Source organism: Anopheles nili, chromosome 3 (assembly GCF_943737925.1).
Source record: "Anopheles nili chromosome 3, idAnoNiliSN_F5_01, whole genome shotgun sequence".
NCBI lineage: Eukaryota > Metazoa > Arthropoda > Insecta > Diptera > Culicidae > Anopheles > Anopheles nili.
This window is the reverse complement of record NC_071292.1, coordinates 72,808,870-72,822,193: the sequence shown is the minus strand read 5'-3', so window position 1 is coordinate 72,822,193 and position 13,324 is coordinate 72,808,870. Positions and strand designations below refer to the sequence as shown.

The following is a 13,324-nucleotide window of genomic DNA, read 5'->3' as shown; positions in this document are numbered from 1 at the left end:
CATTTTCGCGAGCTTTAATTTCCGCATTTGAGCAAAAAATGAATCACGATCTGCATTTATTTACCAACACCGGTGGTCAATGCCACTGGTCACATTGGGTCAACAGCCGCCGGAACCGTTGGCAGGTGTAGCATCGCGTTAGTCACCCTGAAGATGGACGTCGTTTGCAAGTGCTCGAAATTTCACGCCAACCCCATTTCCCGTGCTGAGAGAGCTGACCTTCGCGCCATTGGGAAGTTGATGGCGCACGGAAATATCCAACGACCGCATGAACCGGTCCTTGACGTTGGTGCGTACGATTAGGCCGATGCTGCATCGTGGTGGGAATTACGCTAGGGTTTATTTTTCCTGCCCCTCTTTCTATGCTTCGTATGTTGCGTACAGTTTCTTCGCACAGCTTAAGACCTGACGGTCAGGGCTCGTGAAGGAATGCCAGTCCGAGGAATGATAAGATTGTATCGCTTTGCTTCCACGCTGACGTCTGACGTAGAGAACGTGATACGAACAAGTGATCGTAATTTATAGTTGATTCTTTTTCCATCAATTTAAATTCGAGATCCGCGAGGATCAAGGCGCATAGAATGTGGGTTTTATGCCGTGGGGAGCTTAATCCATGGCACACAGCGCTTCGATCGTCTTAAGAGGTACGAAACTGTGGTATAAGTTTCAATTTAAGTTTTATTACATTAAATGGCGTTTTATTTTCAATGAAGCCTTTTTTGTGTACGTTTAATTGCATCCTTATAGGCTCCTTTTTATTATCTATTTCCCAGATTGCGTGACCAGTTTATGTACACAATTATAGATCGTGAAAGTGAACGCACAGCATAAACGATTCGCTTTGTAGCAGCGCTCCCTCAGATGTCGTTTAAACGGTTCCGTTCTGGGAAAATGTTACCGTGGTGTAATTTTTTTTGTCTTATCACAGGCTCCCCCTCTCAACCGTGGGTCGGTAATTGAACGTGCTTGAATCATTAATGCATCAAATTATAGGTGCGTTAAACGGGAAGGGCTATAAAATATATGGCGGGGTATAAAATGGACACAAAACGAGAAGCTTATTGGCCGCTCTTTTAGGAACAATCCCGGCGCTCCCTCCAGAGCATTCATGGACGCCGTGCAAATGATCGTCTGGTGGAGTTCTAGCCGGTTTGGAGGTGTAGCAAAACCTTCTTGGTACCGGAAGGACTCGGCAGGGTGCGGGTCCATCGACCTTCGGGCAGTGCAAGTGACGAGTAGGAAAAAAAAAGAAATGCAACTTCATTCTCGCCTGGGAGGTGTGAAGACGTCGGGTGGCGCGATTATCGTAATGACGATGATTTATTATTTCACACCCGCGGAGGTCAGCGATCGTGTCACTTTGATGCTGAATCATCTGACAATCGGGTGATCAATCGATTATGTTTTGGGTTTTTATTTGTCGCTCCATTGCCCCGCGGTGGGTGCAGCATGCTGATTTGCGCCAGATAATGCAATTGTAACTAATCAATTGGTAAGCAATTGCATTTGCCGACCATCGATGACATTAGCCTCAATGTTGGAGTCCGGTTTTTGTATTGCTTATAATAATTGAATCACATGGTCTGTGTTCCGTGAGACGAGTTAAATCCATCTACTTCTACAAATTGCATGATGGCAAAAAAAACGAAACACTCAGGTGCAAATATGAGGCCCACACGTCGAGGCAAATAAAGTAGACAATTTTATGTTGACTGTCTGCTGATGCACTCTAATGAGACGGACAATATTTCACCTCTGCGGAACGGTAATTTAAGCGAGATTTTTTTTCATCTTTAATCCAATCATCACCGTATCGAACGAAGATGCTGCAATTTCAGGGAATGGATTAAATTGTGGTAGGATTATTTTTATTGCACCCAGAACCAGGGATACGATTCCAGTTTAATGATATAAATGTTACCGGAAGAGCAGGATGCTGCATGTACCGAAATTAAACGTTTATTTCGCAGCCGTAAAGCGTTTCTTGATTAATATACTCAATTATTCAAATGGTGGGCTTTTGCTATAATAAATTATAATCAACGCACGCACAAACAGTCCGTTAAATGATTAACTTTATAACGACTCAAAGTACTCGCGAAAAAGGAAGAAAAATGGTTAAAATACAGCAAACACCATTTGTCTTACGCCTTGCTCGGTACGTTCTGCAATTAAGTTATCGACGAGCATTACTGCAACCTGCTGGCGGGAAATTAGTGCGAACCACCCTAGGAGCAATTATTAATGCCATTCCATTCAATGCCGGTTGGAAGCCGGCTCGAAGGAGGTGGGCAAAATTTGCGTATCTAAAACATGCACCGGAGCAGGATATGTAAATGGTGTCTGATCCATGGGCAAGGAACGGCACTGGAAAGGGTGCTAGAACTTAACCTGACATACGCACGAAATCGTGCCACCTGTTGCGATGTCGATTGCCGAGCGAGACAGGTGCATTGAAAGGTTCCGATGGGGGGAGCATTTTTTTAATCATGCGGTGAATGTGACGGAAATGCCACTCCAGAGATCGTTCGGGTTCTTTGCTTAAGCGCACAGATCGACAATAATGATATCACGGGAATCACCGCTTAATCGTTGTCAAATATATCATAGCGACGAGATGCGACAAGACGCGAGAAATTCTGGGGATTTTCTTAGCACTCACAAGCGGATGAGTAACCGACTGAAAAAAGTCCACACCCACGGAAACCGGCTTTACGGGTGTGGATGTTCGTGATTTTGATCGCAGGCTGGTTCGCGGGAAAGATCACACCGTGGAGAAGATCACTTGTTATCGTTCGTTAAGCGGAAAGTGAGACTGCACTATTATTAACCCTATTCCTAGAACGAGATCAACTGTGCGATCGTACGAACATGCTTGTTTCAGGCTTGTGTTTAATTTCAATTAAATTTTGTATACAAGATGTTGAAGTAAAACCCCCAAAACCCGTGTTTATTAGTTGAATGCTTGATGATTTAAATTGATCTTATAGACTAGCCCTGGAGTTTTTGTACACTTCCTAAAGAATGCAGCAAAATACCTTTTAGTGACCCTAAATATGAGACTCGGATTAAGTAGATAAAACTAAGCATGATCTTCCTGCCCTTCAATCAGACAGAGGCCTCCAAAACGCTTACTGTCTTCATGATACGAAAATAAACACGAACGCGCTCGCTCGTCGTTTGATTCTAATTAGCCTAATTCTTTTGCCTACCTAGAACCGGTGCTACCTAACTGGCTTCGAATTGGATTAATTTGAACGTCCATTAAAGAGAGAGAGAAAAAAAATCGATGAAACTCATTCACAATACGAACGCACTTCTTCGCTGGGGAATGCTAGGTCTATCAATTAATTCCGCAACCCATAAGAATGGGGCTCATCGCTCAGCAGGCGATCAGAAATTTCCCACCCGGCCCACGGGGGCGCCGGTGAATTATCTCGTTCTAATCATCAACCATCATCAGTATCAGGTTCGTTCTCTGGGGCTCCCAGAATGGGGGATCATTTGTCAGCTCGCACAGTGGGCACAAATTACGACGGAACACCACGGAACAGGGCTTTGGTGGCGTAAGGCGGGAGGCGTATGGCCGAAGGACGTCCGGGGTGTCCAGCACAAGGCTGCATCGTCACAATTGTGTGCTGTGCTCTCGATCAGTGCTGAACATCGATCACTATGGTGAAGCAAGTACGCGAAAAGCTTTAGGGCTTAGACTGACGTTTAACGTTTAAAGTTTACGAGTCTCCAAACATGCGCACGAGTCCGTTGACCCAATGTAATTAAGGTGTATTGCGCAGCAGACATCGTGGGGGAGGATTATCGAGATGAAGGTATCTGGCACGTGTCGGGGAAGTACAACACCGCGGAAAAGCTTCCGAAATTCCGAACACAACCCTCCGCGTCGATGGTCTAACCGAATCCAGGAAGAAGCAGGACAACGATCGTGGCTCTTGAGGCCTAAACCGAAGGCGGCAACATTAATCACTTGGGGTTCCAAACGTAGATTTGGAGTACAACCCTGCAGCCGGTGAGGCCCCAAATCAAAGCAAGCGCGTGCGAGACCCACCACAAGGGGCACACGAAAGCGATCGTTCGCAAAACCGGCGGTTTCTGGTTTTCCCACCGGTGGTGGCTCGAAGCCCGCATATAAATACGGGCCATCAGGCGCTGGGGCTGGTTAGTCTCTTTGCTCACCTGGCCCCACAGCACACTGGGACCGCTCAGTGCAACACCGAGAGCGTGTGGTGCTCTGTCTTGTGCTGCAGAAGCGCTTCCATTTGCCATCGTGTCTTGATCTCCCGCCGGAACGTGGACGAGCATCCTCTGCCGTCAGTTAGCGTGCGTGAGAGAGCTGAGAAAGCGCCCAAAAAAACGGTGGAAAAAGCAATCGTTGGTGCAGAAAAAGAGACGATCGTGTCGAAAGTGACAAATTTTCCCTCGTACTAAGTGTACTAAGTGTCAAAAAAAGGGCAGTCTAAAGCGGTTACAAACACAAGAGCACAAGCTGTTGCAGCCTCACGAGTGTTTGTCGAACGAGTGCGTGTGCGCTGGTTGGAATTCGGATTGGGGTCAGCTGCAACCAGAGACAATGGTACAATCGCCATCTCCCAGCATCCATCGCGGATTGCTGCTACCCGGGGCTTTTGCAGTGTAAGTGGGGGTTATGGATATGGAAGGTGATGAAAAAGAACAAGGCCGATTTCAGTTTACAGCCTCTTTGGAGTTGGAATAAGAGCTAACCAGTACTGAAACTAACTTTGATGAATTTTCGGTGCTTTGCTTATATCCAAGTAGATTGCATTCTGATGTAAAATTTCTGCTTTCGGTTCTTCCAATCGTCGTTTATGTTGCTCATAATATCGTTTACTATGGATGCCGTGATCTGCGTAACGATCATTCACGATCACCTTGGACGTTGTCGTTTGTGGACCGTTCGATCATGGTCATCATGAATTCTGTTGATAATTATGTTTGGTTCATCGCAATGTTCCTATTGTCACCAACATAAATTGCGCAATGTTTCGTCGTTTCAGACACCAATATAAAGATTTAAAAATCATGTATCTTGTTAGCTAATATGATTGTAGTTGGCGATCGTCGCCAACTCGTGCTGCGGAAACGGAGTCAAGTTCAGAAGCGCATACTTTTGTGGCAGTGACGAGAAAATTGCGTACGCTCATCGTGCTGAGTTGCACGTGCGACGTTTGGAAATGTGATCTTGAACGTCAGTGGCCTGCTAGGGCTTTAGTGATCACGACACACCATCTTGTAGAGGAGGGGACTACATGTTAGTAACGGTTGGAAAGACTAGGTTGGGTTGAAGTTTGTGATTCTGCAAGTAGTCCGTAAATGCGCTACATAAAATGCTACTTAACTGTGTTTTAAAGTCCTACTCAAAACATTGAGCAGCTATATATTCCTCTAACCTGTTTCGTTCATCTGCTGCTCTCTCAGTACAGTGGAAACAATTTGTAACGCACGAACGAACACATGCTCATGAAAGGCAGTTTCAATCGAGCTCAATGTGTGAATTTTTTATGGCCAAAATCATTGTTGCGTATATCGCTTAAATGCCTTCTGCCGTAATAAAAGCTCGAAAGAGAACAAATATTCTGTTCCAGAGTCGGATCCGGTTCAATGTTTGCCTTTCACCGATGGAAGTGGACCAATACGGAGGAAGCATGGCACAATAAAAAACCTCATCCTTCCACGATCATCCAGGCCGCACCAGAACCACCGGTTCCTAAAGCTGTACCACTTGGGATGCCCACGGGATAATGAGGAACAAGAAGCGTCATCGACTCGTAATTGCGAAGAGGCTTTTTGCAGTACTTAGTACAAGCATGACGTTTGGTTCTCAATTAACCTCTAGTTAGCCTCTGCTTCGATTACCGTTTATTACTATGTTGTCGTAATACGGGTCGATTTTCGAACGGAGAGCGAATGATCGATTCAACACGATGCTTAAGCTACAAGGAGGTAAACAAATCAATTACACCTGATGGTGTAATCGGCCCATAGAGATCTGTGATCATATTCATGAGAGGCTTCATTCATATTTTAAACCCACGTAATATGTCAACCTAGCCCTCACGTCGGGCATACTGGAAAATAACGTACGCAAATGCCCTCTGAGTAGGGGGCTCATTCACACTGCAGATGTCAGGTTCAGGGGCTCGCCTTTGAACATTTTGTCAACATGCGAAGGTCGACCCGTGGCCGGAATTTATTCGAGCCACAGCGTAATGCTGTGCAAACATGCAGTCGTAGAAGACCAACTGGAACGTGCTGTGCAATGAAGTGGTGGCATGTTGTGGTCCCTTTTTTTTACTATCCTTGTTTACGATCTCATTAATCATGTAGACACCATTGGAAACGGCCACTTCGCAGGTTATGATTTGTGTCATGGTGTCCGAATAAAATGGTAATTAATAATTATCGTTCGAGACTCGATTGATAATACGATCGGGTGTAGATTGATTTTGATGTATCTTCTATCCAGAGATGAGATACAAAAATCTTTTCAAACCGTTCAGGAAAACGACTTGAAAGTTGATTAATTTTCAACCTCTTTTATCGATGAATTAAATAAATGTGTCATTATGCTCAATGATATTAAATCCAGCCAGTTTATGAGACGAGTAGGATTTAATTAATTAACCCAGTTCCAATACGGTCAGCTTAGGCTCAAGTATCTGTTTAATCGCCGTAGTCCGGTTCGACGGGCCGTTATTCGGGGTACTCGAATGTGTGTGCTTATGTGCGAAAGGATTATTTTCGAGTGCATATTTTAATCAGCCCACTTTTGCTCGATCTTCGTGCTGTTACAGTGTGTCGACGAGGTGTCATGTTTCGTTTGGAAAAGCGGTAAAAATATGCCAACATTTTCACTTCAGTACAGGTTCCAGCGTAACCTTGCGTGATGCGTGGAACCCAGAAATGAGGCTTTGAGGCTCCTGAAGCAGCCAGATAGATGTAAATCATAAATTCAGTAAGCGTTTTAATAACTTGTGCTTTAACCCCAATCGCTGGTACGTGAGCTTGTATGTAGCGTTAAACGTGTTGTTCTAGCGGACAACGAGTTTGAGGGTGTTATTGCCAATCGTCGATAGACTGCTGCTTTATGTTTAAAGAATGCAGATTGCCTTAACATTAAGTCGTTTTGCTTCTATGCGTTGTGCTTGCTCATTTGTTGGAGCTGATTATATATGATCAACTAATTCTGTGCGAATTTGTATACTTTTCTTTATGAAAACATAACAATGTCAAAATTATATGTATTCACAACCACCAATTGTTAATTGGTAAGCAAAATTCACGCAAGCAGTTAGTAAATTTCGATAATCTGCAACTCGAGCATTCATTTCACGTAATTAACACCTAAACAGTGACCTACTAAGGAAGTATTTAGCGGCTCCACATCACGCGAGAATTTCCGATGAGATAATATCGTCCTCCTATTGCATCATGCCAGTGATCGAAAGCTCCGTGCGTTACGATCGTGATTGAGCGGCATCTTACATAAAACTGACGATGCTTATCTTACCGATTCGATCTTGAGATTCGATGAGATGCTAGTTCGTGATGCTCGATGAAATTTCTCGATTGGGGTTTTAATGGTTTTCAATTAAATAAAATTTCCACAAGCACAAGCTGTTTGTCGTTGGGATATGTAGGTTTTGTATGCTTTTCTCTTCTTAATTCTTCAACAACGACACTCGTCGTTGTATAATGTCCGTTGTCTAGATAAGGAGCTAATGAATACAGCGGAAGTTCTGATTAGACACGCACGGAACAAGTCATTCATCTTCAAGTTGATAGTTTGCCTGAGAGAGGTTCTCTCGTCACCTGTCAGGCTGGCAAAGTAGGCCTTGTCCGAGCTGTTTTATTATAATTTCATACGCTAGAACAAGACATCAACTGCATTGCACCTGTTACCAGCAAGGTGGGCTATAAAAAAATGGCCGACCTTCACAGCTCGATCCCGCTACCGTGCATTAAGGTGGAAGTCGTTCCAGTTGATTTGATTTTTAAATTTCATCATCTTGATATCGGTATCGAACCGGAGATATTGGCAGCCTGCCGATTGAAAAGCGGAGGAATGCAAATTTTCAGCTTACGTAGGTCGTCGAAGGAGTGGAGTGTAGCCGATAAAATAATGTATCCCTTCTCGCCCTACGCAATGAGTTTCGCCCTCCTTAGAGCCCGGAAGGCAATTGGTTCTCCGCCCGGCGCCATCAGCACGAATGTCAACCTTCTCGTGAACCTGATCGATAATTGATCAGTTGGTGACGTTTAGTACGTGCAGGTGGCAATTAGTGTGCTCGGGTTGGGGTGCCGTTTTGTTTGTTTACTTAGAAGGGGGACTTAGAGTTAGAAGGGGTTGTCCATCGACACCGTCACATTATGGATGCATTTTTCATTCGTTGTCTTTTTTCTGATTCCATTTTTCTTTCACAACCGCACAGTTTCGCTCTGCTCGCTCTCACATCGGTCGCTGATGGGCGATTAACGCGACGATTTCCGTCCGATTTTCGCTTCGGGGTTGGCAGCTCGGCATACCAGATCGAGGGTGGCTGGAATGCGAGTGGCAAAGGCGAATCCATCTGGGACCGTATGACACATCGTCATCCGGAAAAGATCGCCGATGGCAGCAACGGGGACATCAGTTCGGACAGCTTCCACAACGTAAGTGACCGGATTAGGCCAGAGTTTCTTGGGGACATCGAGTTGATTGCGTTTCGAGATGCCTTCTCTTACAGTGGCGCCGAGATGTGCAGATGGTACGCGAACTCGGCGTGGATGTGTATCGGTTTTCGCTTTCTTGGCCTCGAATTATGCCGAACGGGTTCTTGAACAGCGTCAGCAAGACTGGCATCGGGTACTACAGCAACCTGATCGATGAGCTGCTGAAGTACAACATCACACCCATGGTGACGCTGTATCACTGGGATCTACCGCAACGCTTCCAGGAGCTGGGAGGTTGGACCAACCCCGAGATGATCGTTTTCTTCCAGGAGTACGCGAAAGTAGCGTTCGAGCAGTTTGGCGATCGTGTGAAGATCTGGACGACCATCAACGAACCGTGGCACGTGTGCGAGCATGGATACGGCGTGGACTTCATGGCACCGGCTCTAGACTATCCGGGAATCGCATCGTACCTGTGCGGACACAACCTGCTGAAGGCTCATGCTGAAACGGTCCACATGTACCGTCGGATCTTCCAGCCTAAGCAACAGGGCAAGATCGGCATCACGCTTGATACGTCCTGGCCGGAACCAGCCACGAACTCCGAAGATGATCGAATGGCTTCGGAAATGGCTGCTCAGTTCTATGTGAGTAGACCACAATCGGAAGATGCTCACATACGAGCGATAGTAACCAATGGTAGCCTTTGTTCACTTGATTGCAGCTTGGCTGGTTCGGACATCCAATATTCTCCGCCACCGGTAACTACCCGCAGGTCATGATTGATCGCATCAGTGCGATGAGTCGCCAACAGGGCTATACACGATCGAGGTTGCCTGCGTTCACTCAAGCAGAGATCGAGCGCATCCGGGGCACGGCTGATTTCTTCGGCATCAATTCGTACACTAGTATCCTTGTGCGCAAGAACGATCGCAACAACTCGGCCAACTTCCCGGTGCCCTCTTTCAACCATGACATGGGCGTGGTGGAGTCCGCAAAACCTGACTGGCCCAAGAGCGGGTCTGTCTGGTTGCATGTAAGTATGGCGAAGTTTACTTGATCTTGGGTTGATCTAATCGCGCTTCGGAAGCTTGCAATGGGCGGCTAGTGGACCTTAAGGTGTCCACGCCAAGGGCCAAGGGACGGAAGATTAATGATGCCAATTAGTGTGCAACTCTTCGCACTAACGAACCGGACCGGTGTCATTGTGTGACTTCCGAAGCATGGTAGTTGGAATCGGGGCGCATTTAGAACGCCCAATCGACATTCCGATCATATCTTATATAACCAGCTCACCCCACCGTTCTGGTCCTTGTAGGTTGTGCCGTTTGGCATGAACAGGCTGCTGAATTGGATTCGGCGAGAGTACAACAATCCAACGGTTTACATCACCGAGAACGGCGTAAGTGACCTTGGCGGCACGAACGACATTAAGCGCATAGATTACTTCAACTCGTACCTCGAGGCCGTGCTGGATGCGTTGGAGGACGGCTGCAACATTCAGATGTACATCGCCTGGAGTCTTATGGACAGCTATGAGTGGAAGGCGGGCTACACGTACGAAACCATCAGAGAGCTAATATCTTCCTCTTGTATTTGCCATCTGACGTTAGGTATCATTTACTTTGCTTCCACAGTGAAAAGTTCGGTCTCTATCACGTCGACTTCACCAGTCCGAATCGGACTCGAACACCGAAAGCATCTGCCAAGGTGTACGCCAACATCGTCCGGACACACCAGATCGATTGGAGTTTCCGGCCAACGCCGGAGGTGCTGCTACTACCTCCAGCACCGTACCAGTCGAGCAGTGACCGGTTGAGCATTAAAGTACCTGTGATTTGCCTGCTGGTGGCCACCATCGGTGCGCTAGTCAAAGCCCTGCTATGCTAACGGCTCGCGAGATCTCGACGTTCCGTACTTGTAAGAGATTTATTTATGAATCAGCCCCTGTGAAGCGTATGTGTGCCTTGTGAGATAGTAAGATAAGTTTGTAACTAGCCTATTGATAACGACGATGCTACCGAATAAAGATGTGAAAGTATTGCAGTTTGCATGATATCAAATTGGACCGTTGCTGGTTCGTCTTATCAGATCGCTTGGGGTCAGTGCTTCGACGCAGCTTGCGGTTTAGCGGACTGCGGTATTTTTAGCGCAGTGTGTTGGGTTCGTATTTAATTATTCAGATTTTACTCTGTCCCCTGTGGTGTTGTGTCGATATGCAAGTCGCTAATTTTGAGATCGCTGAAAGATAACGATTATTTGATATTAATATTGATGAGTTGGAAAGAGGCGAGGGCTATGATGGGTGGGTAAGTATCATTCGCTGGTCGATCTTATAAAGCTGTGTGTTTCTCAGAAGAATCACAGTTTGGAGACAACCAGCGCGATGAAGACGACATGTCTTGTAACTATACAGCTCGTGTAGGTCTTAGTGTGTGCTTTCTTGAATCGTCTTGTATGGGCTGAAACTGGTGTTTTCACTTGCAGGATCCTTTCGGTGGTGATAGCAACTTCCAATGATGGAAGAAAGTTCCCAGCACACTTTCAGTTCGGAGTAGCAACTTCATCGTACCAGATCGAGGGCGCATGGAACGAAGACGGAAAGGGTGAATCGATTTGGGATAGGTTGACTCATGAGAAACCAGAAAAAATTGCTGATCAATCGGATGGTGATGTTGCGTGCGATAGCTACCATCAGGTAAGGCATGGCTTGAATCTCACATCTTAGAAGTCGGTGTAATAGAGCTACATCCCTGGTATATCATGTCGCACATTTTCGCATTTCCAGTGGCAACGGGATGTTGAGATGGTGCGTGAGCTAGGCGTGGACTTTTATCGGTTCTCGTTGGCTTGGTCCCGTATCATGCCAACCGGAATTAGCAACAAAATTAACCTGAAAGGAATTGAGTACTACGACAATCTCATCAATGAGCTATTGAAGTATAACATTACGCCGATGGTGACGCTGTACCACTGGGATCTACCGCAACGTCTCCAGGATATGGGTGGATGGACGAATCGCGAGATCGTTGAGTACTTCCGGGAGTATGCCCGAGTCGCGTTCGAGCGATTCGGTGATCGAGTGAAGATTTGGGCTACCTTCAACGAACCCAAACAGCCATGCAAGGAGTCGTACGAGCAGGACGCGATGGCACCCGGACTGAAGTATCCCGGAGTTTACAGTTATCTCTGCTCACATAATGTCTTACTGGCTCATGCGGATGCCGTGGAGGTGTACCGTAGGCACTTCCAGAAAAGACAAAAGGGTGAGTGATGTTGTGAGGATTTTGCTTGGTTTTTACTAAACAATTTTTTTTAGGAATGATTGGAATGGTCGTTGATACGGCATGGCATGAACCCAACTCGGAGGATGACATCGATGCGTCTGACCGTGCGATGCAGTTCAATGTGGGTATTTGAAAGTGGAAAGAGGTTTACGAAGGTATTAAGTTAATCGTTGATCATGTTCCAGATCGGAATTTACATGCACCCAATTTATCACGGTAATTACCCGCCCGTTATGATCGAACGCATCGCTAATCTCAGTGCCATGCAAGGCTTTCACAAGTCCCGCTTGCCGACATTCACGGCGAAGGAGATGGCGAAGATAAAGGGATCGTCCGATTACTTTGGATTTAATGCGTACACTACACGTCTGGTGTGGCAGAACGGTGCAACCAATCCAGCAGGATTCGATGTACCATCGTTTGATCATGACCGGGACGTGGTAGAGGCGGTAGATCCTAGCTGGCCGACATCGGCGTCGTCTTGGCTGCGAGTTTATCCCAAGGGTCTGTCCCGAGCGCTCGCGTGGATCCGTGACGAGTACAACAATCCTCCGGTGTGGATCACTGAAAACGGCGTGAGCGATCGCGATGGTACATATGACGTGCGGCGTGTCGAGTACTACAACTCGTATCTGAACGCGGTGTTGGATGCACTTGATGATGGGTGTGATGTGCGAGGCTACACCGCATGGTCGTTGATGGATAACTTCGAATGGCGCGCTGGGTATACGCAACGATTCGGGATTTATTATGTCAACTTCACGGATCCTGCCCGGCCTCGGTACGCGAAAACATCGGCTAAGGTGTATGCCAACATTGTTAAAACTCGATCGATCGATCCTAGCTACCTGCCACAACCGGATGTTTTGATTCCTGATGGAAATTAACCATGTTACACGTATAAAACACAGCATGTTAAAGGATATGAAAATTGAATAAAAGGAAAGATTTACATGGGAGCAAGATTTGCTATCTTTTTGATCAAAATTTTACCCTCCAACCTTTCCAGTCGTAGTTCGCTAGGATGTCACAAATGGAAACAATTGTTTTTGTAATAAATGCATATTGTTGACGGTTGTGCTATCACGACAAGCATATCTTTTGGGATTGTGAAGGCAATCGTTTAATTAAGTGCAGTTTTGATACGGTCTCGCGTGTGGCATACGTCAAGATAACGGACATCTCTGGGAGCGAAATTGATTGCTGTCCAATTGAAAAAAACCAGTCAAGACTTGCCCGATAACTGAGCTTATATAACGCGAATATAGCTTCTAGAAAGATAGCAGATAAGGATGAGCGTTTGTCTGCGAGATATCGTTTAATATTCGGTTGTGCGATTACAAGCGATAAGT

At 46.1% G+C, this 13,324-nt stretch overlaps 2 protein-coding genes across 2 annotated transcripts; both read left to right on the top strand.

Moving 5' to 3' along the window:
• Positions 1-4,489: 4,489 nt before the first annotated feature.
• On the top strand, positions 4,490-10,699 carry LOC128723656 (myrosinase 1-like). Its single transcript, XM_053817418.1, has 6 exons — positions 4,490-4,647; positions 8,466-8,685; positions 8,760-9,332; positions 9,410-9,721; positions 10,004-10,242; positions 10,323-10,699. Exons 1-6 carry the CDS (start codon positions 4,586-4,588, stop codon positions 10,573-10,575), a joined length of 1,659 nt encoding a protein of 552 aa, XP_053673393.1. The 5' UTR covers positions 4,490-4,585; the 3' UTR covers positions 10,576-10,699.
• A 287-nt stretch (positions 10,700-10,986) lies between these two features.
• LOC128725032 (myrosinase 1-like) lies at positions 10,987-12,859 on the top strand. Its single transcript, XM_053818750.1, has 5 exons — positions 10,987-10,994; positions 11,173-11,383; positions 11,474-11,951; positions 12,005-12,093; positions 12,158-12,859. The coding sequence occupies exons 1-5, from the start codon at positions 10,987-10,989 to the stop codon at positions 12,857-12,859; spliced, it is 1,488 nt and encodes a 495-aa protein (XP_053674725.1).
• The last annotated feature ends 465 nt before the right edge of the window (positions 12,860-13,324 follow it).

Excerpts from the sequence above, each read along its gene's own strand:
- LOC128723656 (XM_053817418.1), top strand. The coding sequence starts at position 4,586 with ATGGTACAATCGCCATCTCCCAGCATCCATCGCGGATTGCTGCTACCC. Across the intron at positions 4,648-8,465 it reads CTACCCGGGGCTTTTGCAGT|TTTCGCTCTGCTCGCTCTCA; the intron begins GTAAGTGGGGGT and ends ACAACCGCACAG. Across the intron at positions 9,333-9,409 it reads AAATGGCTGCTCAGTTCTAT|CTTGGCTGGTTCGGACATCC; the intron begins GTGAGTAGACCA and ends ACTTGATTGCAG.
- LOC128725032 (XM_053818750.1), top strand. Across the intron at positions 11,384-11,473 it reads CGTGCGATAGCTACCATCAG|TGGCAACGGGATGTTGAGAT; the intron begins GTAAGGCATGGC and ends TCGCATTTCCAG. Across the intron at positions 12,094-12,157 it reads ACCGTGCGATGCAGTTCAAT|ATCGGAATTTACATGCACCC; the intron begins GTGGGTATTTGA and ends ATCATGTTCCAG.